This window comes from Lygodium microphyllum, chromosome 15 (assembly GCF_053477565.2).
Source record: "Lygodium microphyllum isolate KBCC chromosome 15, Lygodium_microphyllum_v1.1.10, whole genome shotgun sequence".
In the NCBI taxonomy this organism is placed as follows: Eukaryota; Viridiplantae; Streptophyta; class Polypodiopsida; order Schizaeales; family Lygodiaceae; genus Lygodium; species Lygodium microphyllum.
The window spans coordinates 112,762,287-112,782,088 of NC_141149.1; the positions used below are offsets into that span (position 1 = coordinate 112,762,287).

The 19,802-nt window shown below is 46.0% G+C and overlaps 1 protein-coding gene across 1 annotated transcript; it reads right to left on the reverse strand.

Moving 5' to 3' along the window:
- Positions 1 to 15,105: 15,105 nt before the first annotated feature.
- LOC148024923 (3-ketoacyl-CoA thiolase 2, peroxisomal-like) lies at positions 15,106 to 19,584 on the reverse strand. Its single transcript, XM_087694600.1, has 14 exons — positions 19,313 to 19,584; positions 18,557 to 18,633; positions 18,364 to 18,448; positions 18,152 to 18,278; positions 17,927 to 18,025; positions 17,782 to 17,849; positions 17,591 to 17,698; positions 17,420 to 17,497; positions 17,209 to 17,341; positions 17,021 to 17,117; positions 16,815 to 16,938; positions 16,599 to 16,707; positions 16,416 to 16,499; positions 15,106 to 16,305 (listed from the first exon to the last, which is right to left on the reverse strand). Exons 1-14 carry the CDS (start codon positions 19,394 to 19,396, stop codon positions 16,202 to 16,204), a joined length of 1,377 nt encoding a protein of 458 aa, XP_087550726.1. The 5' UTR covers positions 19,397 to 19,584; the 3' UTR covers positions 15,106 to 16,201.
- Between the last annotated feature and the right edge of the window lie 218 nt (positions 19,585 to 19,802).

A 19,802-nucleotide genomic window follows, 5' to 3' on the forward strand; every position in this document is an offset into this window, starting at 1 on the left:
GCAACTCGAAGCTATAGGCAAGGTCAAGGAGTGGGTCAAGGACGCCCAAAAGCACCTTGAAGATGCTAAACCCATATTGGAAGACCCCATAGACGATTTCTCCAGTGTTAGCACACCAGTCTCACCCTCAAAACCACAACTTGGGAACATGCCTACACCACTAAAAGCGGCTCAGCAGCAAGGCCGGGGGAAAGCTTACCAGAACAGACAAGATGCATGGCCTAGAACTGCCAACCTCAGAGGAAGGCAAGGGTCCAATAGCCTCCTCACAACTTTGATGTCCACCCCAGTAACTCTAAGCCTGGAGGATCTGCTTAGACAAAATCACTCCTTGTGGCAGGAGTTAAAAGACTCGATCGAGGGACACGCGGAACTTGTGGGCACTGATCTGCAAGATCACGACGCAGTTATACGGATCCCAAGTCTAACTCTACACGTAGATCCTAAGTCTTTGCACATCAATGCTTTTTGGGAGGGCACTGAAATGCACGCAGTTTTGCCCGTCCTAGCTTAGGAGACATGACTCGGAAGGGAATTGTAGACACAGGCGCTGGTGTTAGTGTGCTGAACCATGAGGTCCTAGAGGCATGGGGAAACCCTCCCGTAGAGACCGCTAGATTCAATCTCACACTAGCAAACGGAATGAAAGTAAGACCATTTGGGGTCTTAAAGAATTGGCCGGTAAAGATCGCCGGTGTGCGATTCTCGGTAAACTTTATTGTCATGAAGGGAGTGGATTACAACATACTATTGGGCCGACCTTGGATGAGGAATGCACGAGTCATAGAGGATTGGGGCAATGGATTGATTTTCCTAGGGAACAGAACTGGTGCAGTGAGGGTAGAGATGGACACTTGGATGACGACGTCTGTTGACCTAGTAGCCATCTCAGCCATGCTAAAAGGCAATACTCAACCAACCAAGCCCTATGGATCACTTGCTAGATATATTCCTTGCCCTGAGGATGAGAGGGATTGGATGCACGTGCTGGCAACCATTGACCTACCATTCTCGAATGAGGAAGGACCACATTAGCATGCTGCTAAAACCGCCACCGTGCCAACTGAGGAGCCAGTTGTGCCGCTTTGCATGATGGTAGGAAGCTTGCGCAGCCCGGGCAAACCGGCCTTGTCTCGCATCCCCAACAAAAAACTAGAGCTTCAGGAGATCGTAGAGTATCTGACTGATAAATTGAACGGCAATTTGGCCGCTAACTTAAAGCCTCTATGTGACCTTTTAGCTAAACCAGAATAGAAATGGAACAAAGTCCATGACCTGAACTTGTTATATAATTGGGCTTTAGTTACTGACGACAAGGAGAGTGAACAGGGAAGCTTAGGGAATGATGGGCAGTCAGAAGAACAGGACCCGGACGACGAGGAGTATGAGGACCGTCGCTCTGCGCGAGAAGAGAGTGAAGAAGAGGTAGACACAGTAGAGTACGACACGGAGGGAAAAGCGATAGAGCAAATCAGGGCAGACTTAAGGCCTAGGAAGGAAGAGCTCACTCGAAACGAAAAAGGAGTCATATTGATGGAGTGTGATAGATCCTGGCTTGAATGAATAGAAGCCGTAGATTATGAGCAAGCTGGAGTGGCACAACGGTGGGTAATCCCAGTGCTCAAGACGGATTCACCTACGGAACTAAGACCCCCTGGGGAGACACCTTCCTCAAGTGAAGGATGCGAGTTTAACTCAGAGTCGGAAGTTAGTACTGAGAGCGATCCCGAGATACCGCAACCCTCTGAGGTCAAACGCACCAAGGGAGACTTGCCAGTCCACCTGAGGCACAGGAGGCTAAAAGAGGAGGCCAGGAAGCAAGCAAGGGGCTCGGAAGCCGAAAGGCAGAGGAAACCACAGGATCTACCCCAACATTTTACAAAATTTAAAAAGGGTGACAAAGTGGTGGTCCTACTAGGTGCAAAAAGACAAGGTCAGTCTAGTGAACCAATAGAGGGACCCGCCAAAATCAAATAGGTTAACTTGGCTGGGAAAGGCGAAAAACCAAGACCGCAGATGACTTGGCGGAAGAGGAAGAGACCAAACTTGTTGTGCTCCTGCAGGAGTACATCGACGTGTTTGCCTGGACATTGAACTTAAGGGAGTCGACCCTAGGGTCGTGACTCATAACATCCCAATGATTCCAGATGCAGTGCCAACCAAACAACGACCATACCCCATGAATCCTAAACACGCTCATGCAGTGAAGGAGGAGATTGACAAACTCATGAGGGCAGGTTTCATATATGAGATCAAGCACACGGACTGGGTGTCACCTATCGTGATTGTCATGAAGAAAAATGGAAAGATCCGAGTGTGTGTAAACTATAAAAAAGTGAATGCCACTATGAAGAGGGATAATTATCCTTTACCTTATACCAAGCACATGCTGGAGAGGGTAGCAGGGAAGGAAGCCTACAGTTTTTTGGATGGCTTCTCGGGTTACAATCAGGTGCAGGTGCACCCCGACGACAGGCACAAGACTGCCTTTGCCACAGAATGGGGTGTATTCGCCTACATTGTCATGCCTTTTGGGCTAATGAATGCGCCTGCAACTTTCCACTGCCTAATGTGCACCATCTTTAAAGACATGCTTAGGCGCGAACTGGAAGTGTTCATAGATGACCTATGTTTACACTCTAGTTGGGACGAACACTTGAAGAAATTGTGAGTTGTCTTTGAAAGGTGTAGGCTGTACCACCTCTCGCTAAACCCCTTAAAGTGCCAGTTCTGGGTAAAACATGGATGCATCTTGGGACACGTAGTGTTGAGGAACGGCATTGCCACTGACTTCTCCAAAATCAGAGTCATTGTTGACCTACCGCCACCCGACAACTACAAGGGAGTTCAGTGCTTCTTGGGACACACTGGATACTATCAATGATTCATGCTAAATTATGCATTAATAGCTAGACCTTTGTACAAGATATTGATAGTGTTTGAGTGGACGGAGGAATGCCAGCGCGCATATGAAGAATTGAAAAAGGCTCTTACAACTGCACCAATCTTGCGAGCCCCAGACTGGAACGTAACATTCCATGTGCACATAGACGCCTCTAAGTTCGCTATTGGAGCCCTACGGGCAGAATGGCTTCAGTTTCGTAAGTCAGCCTAAAGGGCGTCTGTCCTATAGCCGTTTTATAAGCTGTGCGATAGGCCCACAGGGCCGCCATTAGCTTGTTATCCCAGTCAATTCTCGAAGTAGACACAACTTTGGTAAGCACATTGACCAGGATTTTGTTTGTGGATTCGGCTTGGCCATTAGGCTGAGGGTAATAAGGAGAGGACTTCGATGGATTATTAGGAAAGTAGAGTGCAAGTGGGCAATCACTTCATTAATGAAGTGTGTGCCTTGGTCGCTCACTAGTTCGATCGGACAACCAAACCGTGAAATGACCTGCTCCCACAAGAACTTTGCCATGGTCCTAGCATCGTTCTTCCTCGTGGCTCGTGCCTCTGCCCATTTCGTTAAATAGTCAGTTGCCACTATGATGTATCGAGCTTGGGAGTATTGTGCTGCAGGACTGGCAGGCCCAATAAAATCGATGCCCCATTTTTCAAAGGGTTGTCGGGCTATGACAGGGGTCATCTCCATCTTGTCCTTTCGCACAGGCACTTTGGTCCTTTGGCACTCATCGCAGTGCTTTACAAATTTAGCTGCATCACGGAATAGGGTGGGCCACCATAGCTGGGATTGTAGCACCTTTTGGGCTGTTGTGTCCCCACTAAAATGCCCGGCAGCTATTCCGCCATGTGCTTCGTTTAATGCGTCGTGCATCTCGTGCTCACACACACATCTGCGTAATAAATCGTCTTGTCCCATCCTGTAGAGTTGGCCAGCTATTAGTTGGTAGGGCTGAATTTTCAGGATAAGTCTCTTCAGCATGGCCTTCTCAATGGGTCGCTCTGGTAGTCTATTTTCTAGCACTTGCACTATGTCATCGGCCCAATATGGCGTCAGATCTGCTCTAAACAATTCTCGTTCACTAGACAAGTTAAAAAGATGGGCGTCCGGCAAATCATCAGGCACGCCTTGTCCAGCGGCTTCTCTTGTGGGTGTGCGGGACATGTGATCAGCCATGTAGTGCTGCTTTCCTTTGCGTACAACCACAGAGAAGTCAAACTCCAGTAAAAGGAGTAACCATCTAGCTATGCACCCTGTAGTGCAAGGCTTGTTCACAAGATACAGTAGGGCTTGATGGTCAACGAAGAAGACAAAGGGAGTGGCCAACAGGTAATGCCTAAATTTCTTTATTGCAAATACCATGGCCAACCCCTCCCTTTCTGTTGTGGAATAGTTCATCTCAGTTTCTGTGAGCTTGCCTGCTTGCAAAACTCACCGGGTAATCCAAGTTATGCTCACCAGGCTAGCTTACCCACTCCTAGGGAAATGCAAGGTGGTCATTTCCATCGAGTCTGAAAGTTTGCCGGCCTTCTTCCATGTGTTGCCTGACACTAAGGACGCTGGTAACGTGTCACTATTAGGCCGCACTTTCAAGAAACAAACCAACTGTAATGTGGATTACAACCTAAATCACATACATCTTGCCATCGGCAATGTGCGCATAGTGACAACTTTCAGCAAGGGCTTCCCTAACTCCCCTACTTTTACGAAGTTGCCGATGGAAACCCCTACGACCACGTTTCAGCTTGAGTCTAAACAGATGGAAACTACGGCCACGTGCCAAATTCTCAACCCCAGACTCACGCCCACCAAGAGCGCTCCCAAGGCCAAAGAGTCCAAGTTTCTATGGGTGCCAAAACGGCAAAAACCACATCCGGGTAAACCACCCAAGTGTGATCCTAAACGTCCAAATTATCAACCGTCCCGACCCAAGAGGCAGTCTAAGCACTATCGCTATAGACACACAACCACGCCGCGCTGGATTCCCAAAGACCTCTTGCGGGCACAAGGACACCACGAGGGCAATCCCTGGATTTGGGTGCCTAAAAAGGGCCAGCTAAGAACCTCATCTACGAACACCCCCACCCTAACGAGAGGGGTTTGCACACGTGGCGCCCAAAACACAGTTAACGGGCCAAGGCCAGCGACAGCTAGCAAACCTCAACTCGTCTATCGACCAAAGCAAATGCCCCAAGCCTTCAACCCACCTAATCCTAAGAACTTACAAACCACGATGACTGCCTATTCAGAACCAAATACAACCCCCATGCCTCTAGAGCTTCCTACAGCGTCTCAAAGTGTTTCCCATTGCGAGGACCGAACCGTGACACCGATGAGGAAGTCACAACCATCTAGTCCAGTTGCACCAGCACCACCAAAGGGTCTTAAACCCTCCTATGCAATACAACCTTTCCTCTCTTTGGCTAAGGACCTTGCCGCAACCTCTGGGGATGATTTAATAACATGTATTAAAATGTTAGATGAAACTTTCACTACATTTGCTAGAAGCTACGAGAGGCTAGACCTAGGTCTTCTTGATGAAACGCTTGCTTTGGATGTACATGCATTACCATGCACTTGGGAGGAATACGAACTTATGACCACTAAAGTTCCCAAAATTGTTGCCGAACTGATCGCAAACGGTGAAATCTCGAAGGATTAGGCTGCACTCAGAAGACTTATCACTTCTTATCGTAAGCCTCCGCTTTCTGCTCCTGCACAGGAGTTGCAAGAGCTCACGCAGATGGCAAGTTCACCTTCCACATTCTTGCAGCAGTGGTTCACGCTAAGGATCCAATGGGAGAAAAAAGGTTGTCGCATAATGACCAATGCTGAGCAACGCAGGGCAATCAAAACTATCAAATATGACCCCACGTACGTGGCACCTATCTCGTTTAGGGTCTTGGCCATCACCCGTGATCAATATTTGGACGACCATGTGCTCGCCCACCCCTACATTGACCAATTACTCACCCAAGAGGAATTCCATGTTGCCAGTCGCCTCAGTATCGGAGATCTCTTCCACGATGTTTTGACCTACATTTCCCAAGTCTCCATCCAACCATCCACTCTGGATTGTCATGCCCAACTCGAATACAATCCAAACTTCTATAATTGGCTATTGGCTAGGTAAGTCAATCCACGTGAATAGGTGCTTACCTCGTCCTTCCTGTGCTAATCCTAGGAAGGATTCTTTGAAAGATTCTTGACGGAGGGGGGAGCAAGGTGACCAAGAGCAGAGCAAAGATGAAAAGTTATGTTATCCAGCTACTAGCAAATTATTATAATTAAGAAAGTTTCTACGGAAAAATATTGCTGAATAAAACAATAGCAATGGTCAAGCCTCTAAGCAAGTGTGCCCACTTTAAGCCCATCTATTTTTCTCTCAAACTTAGTTCTAATTAGAAATGCGCCGAGTATTGGGCATTAATTGTTGGCATGGTGTGTTGACAGGTCACCGCCATGGCAGGACAGGACAAAGGAGGCAAACTACCATTCTCAGAAGAGGAAATGACCAAATTCAGCATCGCCGTCGAGACGCGCGGATTCAGTCACTTCACCTTCAAGCACACACTAAATCTGGACGAAGCCATCATGGAGGAACCCACGATCAAAGACTTAGTGGATAGATGTCATCTCCACAAGTACGTGGAAAAGGTGGGGCAGGCGGTGGATTACAGTATGTGCGCGGATTTCCTGAGGAATTTCGACAAAAGCAGGAACTGTGGCACCGTCACAGTAAGGACAGGGGAGCAAGAAAGAAGAATCAAAGTGCCCCTCAATGCAACGATCATAGAAAAGGCCCTGGGGCTTGTGCCAAAGAAAGAGAGAAGGCTGAGGCGAGACGTTTACACCATGCTGGGGGTCACGAAAGAAGCGGTGCGTACTGTGGATGGAATCAGCTTGGCCGATATCCCGGACCCAGTGGTGAAACTACAAGCAAAAATGATCCATACCCTCTTCTCGGGCCAACGTTACAATGCGCTGATGAACAGGATCGGGGTCCCACTGTTAGAAAGCATAGCAGCAGGAACCCCTGAAGAAATAGACTAGAATGGATTCGTACAGAAAACCATTCAAAGTTCAGCTGCCCTCCTTACCCCGGCGGAAGCACCAGCAGAAGGAGAGTCTCCTGCCTCAACAGCGCGCTCCGCAAGGAAGAAACCTGCGTCAAAAGCGACTACAATCAGATACGGGGGCATCCTGACAGCTATCATAGACGAAGCAATAAAGAATGAGGGCATCGTGGAGGAGGAAGAGGCGCATCAAAGCTCAACTCACCACGGCGGAGGGGAATCGAGTGAAGGAACAGTAAGCGACAAGGGACAGCAGGAAGTGCCGCCTCCACGAGCGACCAAGCCCGCAGAGCAAATCAAAAGTGAGAGGAGACAGAATGAGAAAAAAGAGAAATTAAGTAAGGAAGAACGGGTTGACATCAAAAAAGCTAAGAAAGAGTCTCGAAGGGCCGAGGAAGAAAGGAGGGCAGAGGAAGAAGCCGAGGAGCAGTGACTCAAGAAACTGGCCGAGCTAGCGGAAGCCACCCGAAGGTCGGTGGAAGAGACCCATGCGGGTGGAGGACTCGAACCCCAAGCCCTGGCCATAAAGCCGAAGCCAGCGCAAGTGTGGAAGCAGCATCGGTGGTCGTAGGCAAGGGCAAGTCCCTCCTACACCCACTCCCTCCCTCCTTTGTGCCAACAATGGCTGAAATCGCGATTGCCACCGCTGCACACCCCACGCCTCCTCTCGATGCGGCACAGCTCATGACCATGATGCAAATGCTCGTGAGTAGGGTGGCCGACATTGTCCCTGAAACTCAATTGAAAAGGCCCGCCGCCGCAGATGCAGAGTCTCGGCAAGACCCCAAACGACTGAGGCTGGAGGCATCGACCACCACGCCCAATACTCCCATACCTACCGCAAACTATGACACATATGTGGCCGAGTTACTGACTCAACTGGACAAGGCAAAAGAAGAAAAGAAGGTGGCCCTGTTGGAACTAGAAAAAGAAAAGGAGATGTCAGCAGCCCTCAGGCTAGAGGTCTCAAGGAAGGAAGCTGACAGACGGAGAGAGATAAAGGCCCTGCAAGACCAGCTAGAAGAGAAAACGAAGCAAGCCCAAACTAATGAAAGCCGCATTGGGAAAAGGCTGGAGGACGAGGAGCAGAGCTTGGTGGCGGAACAAAGGAACATAAAACTTTTGATGCAGCAATACAGTGATCTCCAGCAGAGGGTGGCCCAAGTGGAAAAGCTTTACCGGGAGGCTCAGGAAGGCGAGGCCACTGTTCCACAAGAGCACGTAGCGGAGCCCCAGTCATGGCACGAGCAAGAAGAACAGGACATGCTAATCAGGGAAATCAAATTCCTGAAAAATGAAGGGCCGGGGGTCTCAGCAGCCGAAGCAAAACGACTACAGGATGAAGTACAGAGATTGCAAGATGCGCTGGAGACCTCCCAGGAAGATGTGGAAGCCCTCATAGCCATGACCTTTAATCAGAAGAGGCTGCTCCGCACTGAGATCCAGAGTCTAGAACAGTTGGTCCAAGAGAAATCAGAAATCCTGATCGAAGTGCACCACAGGCTCAGCATTGTTGATCAAGCAAGAGGGATCGCTGAAGAATAGCTAACTCAGAAACTAAAAGAAAGAAACCAGTTATGGTTCTTATCAAATGAGCAGCAACAGGTGGTAACCACCCTGGTGGGCCAGCAAGAGGAACAAAGGCAAAAGATGGAGGAGAGAGCCATGGAGTGGGAAAGAAAGAACTTTGACAGGGTGAGGGATTTAATAGAACGGCTTGCGGTGGCAGAGTGTGAGAGAATGCTGGCCAAGGCTAGGGCTGAGGCTACAGAGATAACCACTAAGACCCAGTGACAGGCCTTTCTCAACACGGTGCTCCATGTGACGCAAGCCGAGGGCAATGATACAGTGGAGCAGGTAAAAAGAAAGTTGGAGCTAAGCACCCGGGCGCTACGATACGGCCTTCAAGAGCGGGAGCTTCCAACAAGTACAGGAATAACTAAAGAGCAATAGTTCTACTACCTGCGCTGTACAGGCCTTTCCACTGCGGAGCTCAAGGAGTTGGGTTTTCAGGAGCAGGAGCAGCTGCCGCCACCACCACCAGTCATTCCTCCTGTGGTAGAGCGAAATGTCGAAGAGGGCCCGGACTTCGAGCAAGATGAGGACGAAGAGCCACCAAGGATGCTGAGTCCGCCTCAACCAGAGGTCCCACAGGAGGAACCTGCCGATGCCGAGCTACCTGAACGCATAATTGCAGCAAGGAGAAGGAGGCAAGAGCTAGCAGAGGAGGCCCAACGCCGAGCGCGCATACTTCCACGACAACTTCCTGAGGAGCCCATGCCACTGTGAAATGATATGCATCCTGTAGATTGGCCCCAGGAGTTGATCATATGGTGCCAGAGAGACCTACATAGAAGGCCATTCGAGCTTTCATTCTCTTTTCCACGCTCCCTGGACCGAGCCCTACCTCTAGGAGTCGTAGCCAAAATCAAAGATCTGGCTAACGAACTCGCAAACAAATGGATGGAAGAGAGAAGCATGATAATGACCAGGTGGAGACAAGAGCCACGAGAATACTAGCAAGATAAGGTCGGTCTGGTTCCCAAATCCGTCCAAGGCTACGAGGCACAGCCGAAATGGCGGAGGAGGATTTGGGACACCAATTTTGACGCCTGGACCGCATTTTGCAGCTCCCTCCTCGAAGAGCGCAATGATCCCATCTACATGCCCTACCCCCGTAGGCATGGAGTGGATTACAACAGAGATCTGCATGGGGATTTTGACTTCCCGAGAATCTATAATGTAAATGCTAGAAGCCCGGAGAAGTGCTTAGTATTTAGGGTAGAAGATCTGCTTCCCTCCATAAATCGTTTCCTTGTAGATTTCTCTTCCTGCCCCGATCCCGCATTCTTAACTACTTGTAATTACCTCCGACTTCTCAAATTCCTGCTGCTCCAGAAACCTACAACAGAGGAAGCTCATCTCCCTCCACTCTTTTTTGATCTTAACCTAGGAATAGATAGTAGAGCCATGACGAGGTTGATGATGTGCGCTACTCTCCTCCCAGCTTTCTGCTTAGAGCTATTAGAAAATATGAGTGACACCCGTTTTGCAAAGTGTAATCGCCCCTTTTTGTCCACTACTCCTCTAAGAGCTAGGGCCGACATTAAGGAATACTTACAAAGTAGCGCATTTTTATCACGAGGCCTGCGACCGCCCCGTGACTAAATAGATGCCCCATACATTGCCCAATGTACTCTCTCTTCAAAAAAAAAGAAAAAGAGGTGCTTGCTGTCCTCATTCACTATTGTGGTGCACCATACTCACTACATCTAGATTCCTCTCTAACCCCTCCCCCATTTCACACTTAGGGCACATCAAGGGCAGGACTTTCGGACCTGTCACCTTGAGTTCTGCACCGCACTTCGACAGCTGCACAAACTGGGTCCTCAAGTGTGGGACATTACCAAGGGCTTGGCCAAGGTTAGACCCATCTCCCAGTTCCATTGGCACGAGCTCCATGCACTGCACAGTGAGACAGACACACCCCCTAGGAAGTGCACCACTTTTCTTGCAGGTTATGTTTGTGTTTCAAGAACGGGTTGCTTGGCTGAAGGCGATCGTCTACTACATCCTCCAATGACAAGGAATTTTTCCAGAAATCGGACATGACCCCATTACTACAACTTCAGGAGCTTTGCTGCGAAGGTTTTAATGGCTCCATAGATTTCATGTTGACAACCATCCACCTACTGATGGGCTGCCATTGGCATAGATCTTGGAACCTCACCGTTCGATGATCCATGCCCACTGCCTCAAGATCTATGGATCGCTTATTAGCACCACAAACCTGAAAGATTTTCAACTCAAAACCGAAGGTCCTCTACTCCCAGACAAGGGTTCTCAGCCTAGGCCATGGCTTTTCAAGGCAAACAACGTTCGGGGGGTTTCTCCAGAATAAATCCCTCCAATACCAACCTCCTAAGGGACTGCTTCTTGTTTCAAGCGTTTCGGGTACACAAACGACGACCGGCTCCATAACGGCGCCAAAACAGTGAGAAATATGCCGAGCCTCGTCAGGAAAACTAAAACACACTGGAATCTCTCCTGGTCATCGTCATACCCCCTCACCTCTCCTTCACAAGCCTCAGTGTCCTCTACCCACCTGCTACACCTAGCAATAGCATCATCTATCCCACTACTTCCCACCACAGTGCCATGGGACTGGCACTCGTCTAGGAGGGGGCAATGTTAACCCCAACACAAAGAAAGCCCAACACGAAGAAAGCAAAAGAAAGTGGAAAAGACAAAAGTCCAAGGCAAGTGCCGAAGGGGAAAGGCGCATTTTAAAATGGAAAAGGCACACCCTGAAATATTGTAAAAGAGCACCGAGCTCTCACCCATGCAATTTGTAAATGCAGACAGGCGGTGGAAAGGAAGCTAGGAGGATAGACGGACAATGAGAAAAGGGGCCTAGGCCAAGGGCCGGCCATGTAAAAAAGGGGGAGGACCGCCCATAGAAATTAGGGCATGTATATAAAGTTAAAAAATGAATGAGAAGAGCATCCTCGTGTGTGGCAGACAGCATCTTCTTCTTCTCCTCTTGTTTCTTACCTTCTTGCCTCCTTGCTTGTGCTTGAGAGAGGGACTGAGAGCATGTGAGGGAGTGAGGGAGTGATCATGCGAGGGCAAGGGATCTTGGAGAAGAAGCTCTCCATCTTCTCTCCTCTTCTTCTCTTCTCTCCCCTTCTCTTCTCTTGCACGCGCGGCTATGGAGGATGGAGCTTGGAGAAGGAGGAGGCTTGAGGATGCTTGAGCTAGCATCTAGGATTGTGGAGTTACCGAAGTGCAAGAGAGAGGAGGGTACTCGATCGAGCATCAAGGTAAGCTCACTACACTCGTAGGATCGACGGCGCGTCGGCTAGGTGAGAGATAGCCATTAGAGCTCGCTTGAAACGCTTGAAAGAATAAGCGGTCCGAGGGTCTTGGCGGTTGAGCGAAAGTTCCCACATCCACAAAATAGGACCCATAAATAAGAAGAATGTGCTATATCATATAAAAATCAAGAGTTAGTCTATATCATTTGCTCTTTTAATTCAAAAATGCAAGGATTAAATTCTCTCTATCTTACCTTTATTGCTTCAATAAGATTTGTAACTGAAGACTTGTACTCTTTAGGATACCTAAATGACATTTGTTAATGCAAGCCTATGATGGGTTGTGCAATAGTGATCCATCTTAGATTAATGCAAGCATATCGTTAGATATCTTAATCGAGTCTTTAGAAACCCACAAGTTGACCCTCGTGGGATGAGGCTAGAATGCTTTGCTTTACAAGGTAGAACTAGGGAATCCCTAAGTCAAATCCAAACAATCATCATAAATTTGGTAAGGATAGTTGGGATTATTTCCCTAAACAACTACCAAAGTCCTAACCTTGGATAATGGGTCAACACATTTTAGCCCTTAAGTCAGTGTTATACCTTGAGCGAGCATGTTAGTGTTGGAATTTTCTCCTCCATGCTCCATATGTCTCGTGTTAGGATGATGTCATGTCTAATTATAATTATTTTGTCTCCCAATGGAATGTACAATCATTAATCAATACAATAGCGAGAAGGTGTTGCATTGACATTTGGGCAATCCATAAAGTATCATTGGCCAAGCGTGAGTCTTGATGGAGGAGTAACCTACCTTCAGTGGTACGAAGAGCTCTATTGGAGAAGAGAGGAATCTACTTTTAGCTAAATGAAAATGGCCCCATAAATTGAAGATATATCAAACCTATATAAGCTTTGAGTTCATCCTTGTTTTCTTCCAAGAGAGCCAATTTGGAGCTAGCCATTGGAATCTCCTCTAAAATAGAAGGGAGATATGAAACACATGTAAGCAGCTTGCCAAAAAATCGAGGCACTTGCAAAGCAAATGTCTATAAGAGCTTATGAAACTTCTTAGACAATGCTTTAAATGCAAGGGCTTTAGGCTTCAATCTCGTGCAAAGCATAACAAACTCCTTCATGAGGGAAGCAAGAAAGTAAGCAAGAACTCCATAAGTATTTTTGGAATGGACTCTAGTATCATGTGATGACTAGATGGGTTGAATGGTTGCACCTCTAGTAGTGAGATTCCACAGCTTTTTAATTTCCTCATTGAATGTGCCTTGATAGCCAAAAAGGCTTGTTCAAATGTTCAAATCACCATCAAAATGGCATCCTCTAGTCACCTTCTTACATTCTCCTTACATTAGTTGACAAAAGTCGCACTTCTCTACACTCCCAAAGTAGATGCACAATTATCTCCTCCTCTCTTCCATAGAGAGAGTTCAAAGGTGCGATATCTATGACTTTGGACAATGGGTCTCTTGTAGGAAGACACATGGTGATCACTCTCCACAGCAAGATTTAGTGGGATAGGGACCAAAGTCTCTCGAGTCTATGCTTCCAAGTCCTCAACTTGGTGTCTTGTCTTCCACGCGTCCATAGTCCTTAAGTAGATGTTACTCCTTCTATATCCTTGTGAGTCTTGGATGTGATTAGATCCTTCCCTTTGAACGTCATCTAAGAATTGGTCAAGGCTACCTCTCGAGGAGAGGCAAGATAGCTAAGATCTCAATAGTCCATCCACCTCTAGAGGCTCTTATTATTTATGAATCCTTTTAAAGAGTTGCTCTGAATAGGAACTTCTCCAATGTAAACAGGTTGCAAAGCTCGAAAGTCAAGTGCCCTGATTCAAGAGTCGTCTCCCTTCCACTCCACTTGCATTCCATGAGAAGTGCTTTCCATGCTTTGATAAGACCCTGGGCCAACCCAAATGACTCCATTATGGGTGGATTGTGTCACAAATAAGCCACATCTGACCACTGCAGGTCATTCTATTTACCGCCTCAAATGTTTAGGGCAAAGAGAATCCGAGAGCTTTCTATTGTAAATCCTCAAACCCTAAACCTCCATAGGGTCTAAATGTGGTGATTGTGAGCATAGAATATTAGCCCAACCATGTTGCCCATTTTAAGCCCAAATGAAGGCCTTAAATACCTTATTTAGCTAATCCTAGTAAATTGTGGGGAATGGGAATCCGCTTGCAATAACTTTGGGGGAATGGGAATCCACTTGTAATAATAACAATAGAGGGGCTATGAACTTTCATTAGCACTAGCTTACCTACCAATGCAAGAGGAAGAGAGCTAAATTTATCCAACTTCTTAGCTACCTTGCCATATAGCATGGAAATGCTGCTCCGTGGTGACTCATATTCCAAGGGGGCAACCAAGGCATCTAAATATCACCCCAACATCCATTAGCTCGAAAGCATAAATACTCAACCAACGCTTATTTTTTGTCTACACCAATCGATTAGCACTAATTTGGTTTTTCTACATTGATCTTAGAATTAATAGATTGCTAATTGGCCCCAACACAATTGGAACTATCATCAACAATAATTTGTGCTATGAACTCCTTACTATTGGGAAGGACAAGGCTCTAAATCATCCATTTGAGAAGTTGTTGATAGTTCTTAGTATTGACTTAGTTGTAGATGTATATAACAAGGGGGAAAAGAGGATACCTCTTGATCTCAAAGCTGTAGGAAAATATGCCATTAATGTATAATCTAAAAACATTCTTGAAGAGATTGCTACCATTCAATAGAAATTGACACCAAAGCTAAGCCATTTAACCACTCCAAGTGTGGGATTCCATGCATCTAGCTGAAGGGACTCACCCCTCTTCATTTTAAAGATCACATATTCAATCTTCTATAATCCACATAATTTAGGATAGTAGTTAGCCTATTTTTGTAGTCCACAACTCTATCTTCTTCTAACCCAAAAATAGAAGAGAAATGGGCCTTGAACATTTCAATCATTGCATCATTTTCTTCTCTAAGAATCCCCTAAGAGCCTTCTACTACAAGAATAGTCTCCCTTTCTATTCTCAAAGAAATCACTCATAATATGCAAGGTTATCATGTGGGTTCAATAGAATGGATTTTTAAAATCCTATTTCAACCTTTTTTAGTATACAAAAGGGTTTTGTATAATGGGAATATTCACAAATTAAATAGGAAAAAGATACATTTTATTCATGATATATTTGTACATAAGAGGTTTGTACTCCTCAAACCTTTGTCCCTTAGCCTTAGAGGGTTAAAGTAGAACTTGGTATGAGCATCTCTAAGGAGATCCTATGCCGCTCTTAATTGAAGTTGAAGGCTTGGTGTGAGCATCTCCAAGGAGATCCCATGTGGCTCTTAATTGAAGCTCAAGGCTTACTCTGGTAAGCCTCCTGATGCTAAATGAAATCTTTGACTTCTTGTAGAAGCCAACAAAGAGAGAGATCTACAAGATTAGCATTAAGGCCAACAAGAATTGCGATTCGGAATGCACTTGAGTTGTTTGACATCCTTCTATGTTCATCAACCTTCCCCTTGCAATACTTTTTAGAAGCCTCTACAACAACCTTGATTGCACGCTCCCATACGCTTAGCAGGATCCAGATCCTGGATTCGGATTGAGATCTTAGGCTCCTTTCAGACCGGTTGTCCGGTATTCATAACCGGGAAAGACAAAGCTACAATAAAATAAACGCCTACACAGATGTCAAGCGATGATTGGCATGTTGGGATGCTTTGAGCATACTCTCTATCTTTATGAAAAGAGAATTGAGCCTAAAAGGCAGTGAACCCCCTCTGCTCTTCTACTCTAACATCAGTTCAACGCAAAACATAACAGGGAGAAGATAATCTGATGCGCAGTACATTGACTCCATTACCCGAGGCAACCCACCTCCATCCAAAGTTAACATACACAAGGTCTAGCTTGGCCCCCTGCCATATAGAATCGTGATGCTGATTATGCCATGTAAATCCACATGTGCAACAATCTACCAACCCAAGTGCAACATGAACGAAACCATACCAAGTGAATATGTGATTGCTCCATGCTAAGTGCTCAACATACATCCCAGTCTGTGAGATCTATCGCCTGCTTTAATTATCATGTCCGAAGCATTGGAAAACAGTGTTGCAGGCCTCATTTGCTCTTCCAACTAGCTTCGAGTAAGCCGCAAGCGGCTGATCCCTAACAGTAGGGGGGGAGGGCAGGTCAGGTGTGTGGCTCATTGGGCTCGTTATTGGAAAACAAGTGATTTGCACGTTCTTGCCTAATTTTGCAAATGTTTGTCACATTACAACTTGCTTGATACAAGCACCTCAACTTAAGACTAAGCTTGAAAAAATGTTCAAATTGTTTGATGTATGGTTTATCCGCCTATTGGCTATTTTAGAACTTGGACAAGAAGTTGACGCCTCGTATAGGCTGAGCATTGGTTGATACATCTACATTGCTTCCACGCTCAAAGACAGCAGCAGCTCCCATGCCAGTGCCTGCACGCACATACACACAATTAACCGCAAGATAACCAAAATGGCATGAACCATGCTGTTTTTTCCATCTCAATTTCGAAGAGAACTGAGTAGCTGAGGAGTGAACATACCTATACACATTGAGATCACCCCAAACCTGCAGTCTTTGCCTCGCCGCTTCATCTCATGAAGAAGTGTTGCTGTGCACCGTGCTCCTGTTACAAGTTAAGAGGCATTTCCTCGATGTTCAGTGGTTTCAGTTACCTTTAGAACACCTGATGACAAGATAGTTACTGCTTGAAAATCTATCATACCAGTTGCACCAAGGGGATGTCCTAGAGCAATAGCACCACCATTTACATTTACTTTCTCTGGATCTAGCCCCAATTTTTCTAGACAGTATGTGTATTGAGATGCAAAAGCCTGTAAATTCCGAAAGTAAAGGTTAGCATCATCAGCATCCCTTGCAACCACATTGGTTATGATGCCATTGATTGAAAGGATGTAAGTGTTTGAACTGGGTTACGGACCTCATTTATTTCAAAAAGATCAATATCGGAGATTTCTAGTCCAGCAGCTTTCACAGCTGCTGGAATAGCAACAGCAGGTCCAACCCCCATCACTGCTGGATCAACACCTACTGCTGCAAAGCTCCTGCAGAGACAAAGCACCTGGTTGCTTGAATGAGACCAATAGCTTAATCATCATGCAAAACATTGGCAAACTGGAGACGAACCTGAATATACCGAGAATTGGAAGATTTCTCTGTAAGGCCACATCTCTTCTCATAAGTAGCACTGCAGCAGCACCATCACTTAGCTGGCTCGAGTTTCCTGTGTGACAGAAGTTGGAACAGGTGCAATTCAATATAAGACTGAATATGCTTAGAACTGGAATAGCATTCAAAACAACCCCTGGACTGACCTGCATGTGTAGTGCCATCTTTTCTGAAAACAGGCTTTAACTTGGCTAGGTCGGCAAGGGAAGTTCCAGGTCTGATCCCATCATCAACCGAAACAACAACATGCCTCTCTACCCCAGTTTTTGCATCCACCAACTTTACAAGAGGCCACAAGTTATCTCAAGCAAGTATGACCATAATCAAACAAACAGATTTGCATGCAATGGCATTTACCTTTGTCTCCACAGGAATAATCTCATCTCTGAATCGGCCAGATGCTGTTGCAGCAGCAGCCTTAGCATGAGAGGCAACCTGTTAACAAAGTCAAAGTCCGGCCTGGATGTCAAATCTTTCAGTGGCACAAACTGCAGCAACATTGCTTCTAGCAGAATGGAAAACACCTACCGCAGCTCTATCTTGTGCTTCCCTTGAAACATTGTACCTTTCAGCCACATTTTCTGATGTAATGCCCATAGGTAGAAGACAATCTTGGACCTTTTGATTGGTTCCTACCTGTTGAAGACCATTAGAGACATCTTACATAAAGAAGTAAGGAGCACAAAAACGTTTGAAAAGGCAAAAGATTGGGTTTTAACCCTTGGGTTGATAGGACCCTCCCAAGACATCGGATTGATCGTCATCGACTCCAACCCAGCACCAATACCTAATGTGTACACACCATCAGCTCTGTAGAACCTTCATCCTGCTGTTAAACAGAATATGTTTGTAGCACAAAATTACCTATTTCATAATACCCTGCTTTGATAGAAGCCACAACATCGGCCACAGCTTGCAAACCTGAAGAACATTGCCTGTTTACAGTTCTAATAGGAACAGTTTCTGCCAGAAAACCAAAACAGGGTCAAGAAAGAGAGTATAGTATAGAATTGAAAGCAGCACTTGGTCTACAGCATGATTCAAAGCAGGCATAGCCAACAGCATCACATATATATACCTTAAGCTCACCTGGGAAACCCGCATAAAAAGCAGCCATGCGGCACTCATTAGCGCGCTGTGAGCTTGGAGGGAGAACACTGCCAACAACAATATCACCAATATCTGCTGGATTTGTACCTGTCCTTTCGACAACAGCCTGTGCACACAAATATCATGTTACATAGTACTAGTAGACACATCAATTATGGTTCATGCAAGCTGCCACCAGAAAATTGTTTTACCCTTAGAACAGGTGCCAATAAATCTTCAGCAAACGTATCTTTAAAGCCTCCACGTTTTGCTTTACAGATCGGAGTGCGATAAGCTCTGAAACAAAGGAAAGCTAAAATTACAGAATACCAATTGCTTCCACCATCTAGAGTATATATGGAATTTTCTGCATCACCAAAAGCCAAATTCAAACTGTTTACTTACGCAACAATCACTACATCATCACTATAACCAGGTTTCCTTTCGTAAGCAGCACTGTCCCCAGCTAGACAGACAGATACCTGTAGAAAAGAAATACCTTCCACAATCAAAGAACCATTTTTGCAAATCTGTAAATTGTCACCCATGGCCTCTGATTAAACATTGGCAGTGGATTCCACATAATGTTAAGGGATATTCATGATAGAGATACTTTTTTTTAATATCAGGATAAGATGATAATGGTGATACAAACAAAATTTGTCAATCTATTAGGTCATGCATCGAGGAAATTGGATATTGAGCAACATATCACGTTTGCACAATGTATCCATCTTCCAGCAGAGGTGCTTTTCTAAGCAATGAATATATGTTGTTCAAGAAAACACGGCACCAATTTGTATAAACAGTTACTTGCTGGAAACATCACCCTAAACCAAAGAGCATATCAGTTGTCGATTAGGTGTCCATCTTCCAGCAGAGATGCTTTTCTAAGCGGTGAATATATGGTTGAGACAAAAGAAGACAATGAGACACTTCTTTGATATTCTCAAGGGGACATTTTCATGACTACAGCAGGCGTTACTCTAACGAGACATAGAACGTATTCATTAAAAGGATCAAATGTAAAAAGAGATCTCAAATTGTAACGAGACATAGAACGTAGTCATTAAAAGGATCAAAGGTAACAAGAGATCTCCTGACTTGACGCAAATCTAACAGTGAAATCCTATGCGCACGCACACACACACACAGACTTACAGAAAGGTTTGAAGGCTCCAGAGGTGATGAAGTAGGGCGGAGGTGATCAATAAAGGCCTGCTGTCTACGGCAGACCTTCTCCATGGCGCCTGTAAAATTGGCTTGATTTTCTTGATCAGCTTCTTTGTCTTTCTGATCTGCTTCTTTTCTTCTTCCGGGGCCCTGGCTATGGCGTCATATGCTGGCTTTATTAAAAGCCGCAGGTCGGGAGCCGCCATATTTGGTGCTCTCTCGCGCTCTCTCTCTTTTTTTGCCTGGAGCGTCGGGACGATGTGCTTTTTGATTCCCCTCCCGATTCTTTGTAAATCTGTCAGCGCTGACGTGAGCTATTTGTTCTCGAAAACAACGATGTTAGTAGGTTGACAAGCTCAGCTCACTTAACGGAGTGCGAAGTTGTATATGCAGCCCTTGTAACGTGAACACTAAATGCATGGATGTGGTGCACCAAAAAATCTGCTGTGCCCACTCGAATGGGTCATAGAGCAACTTT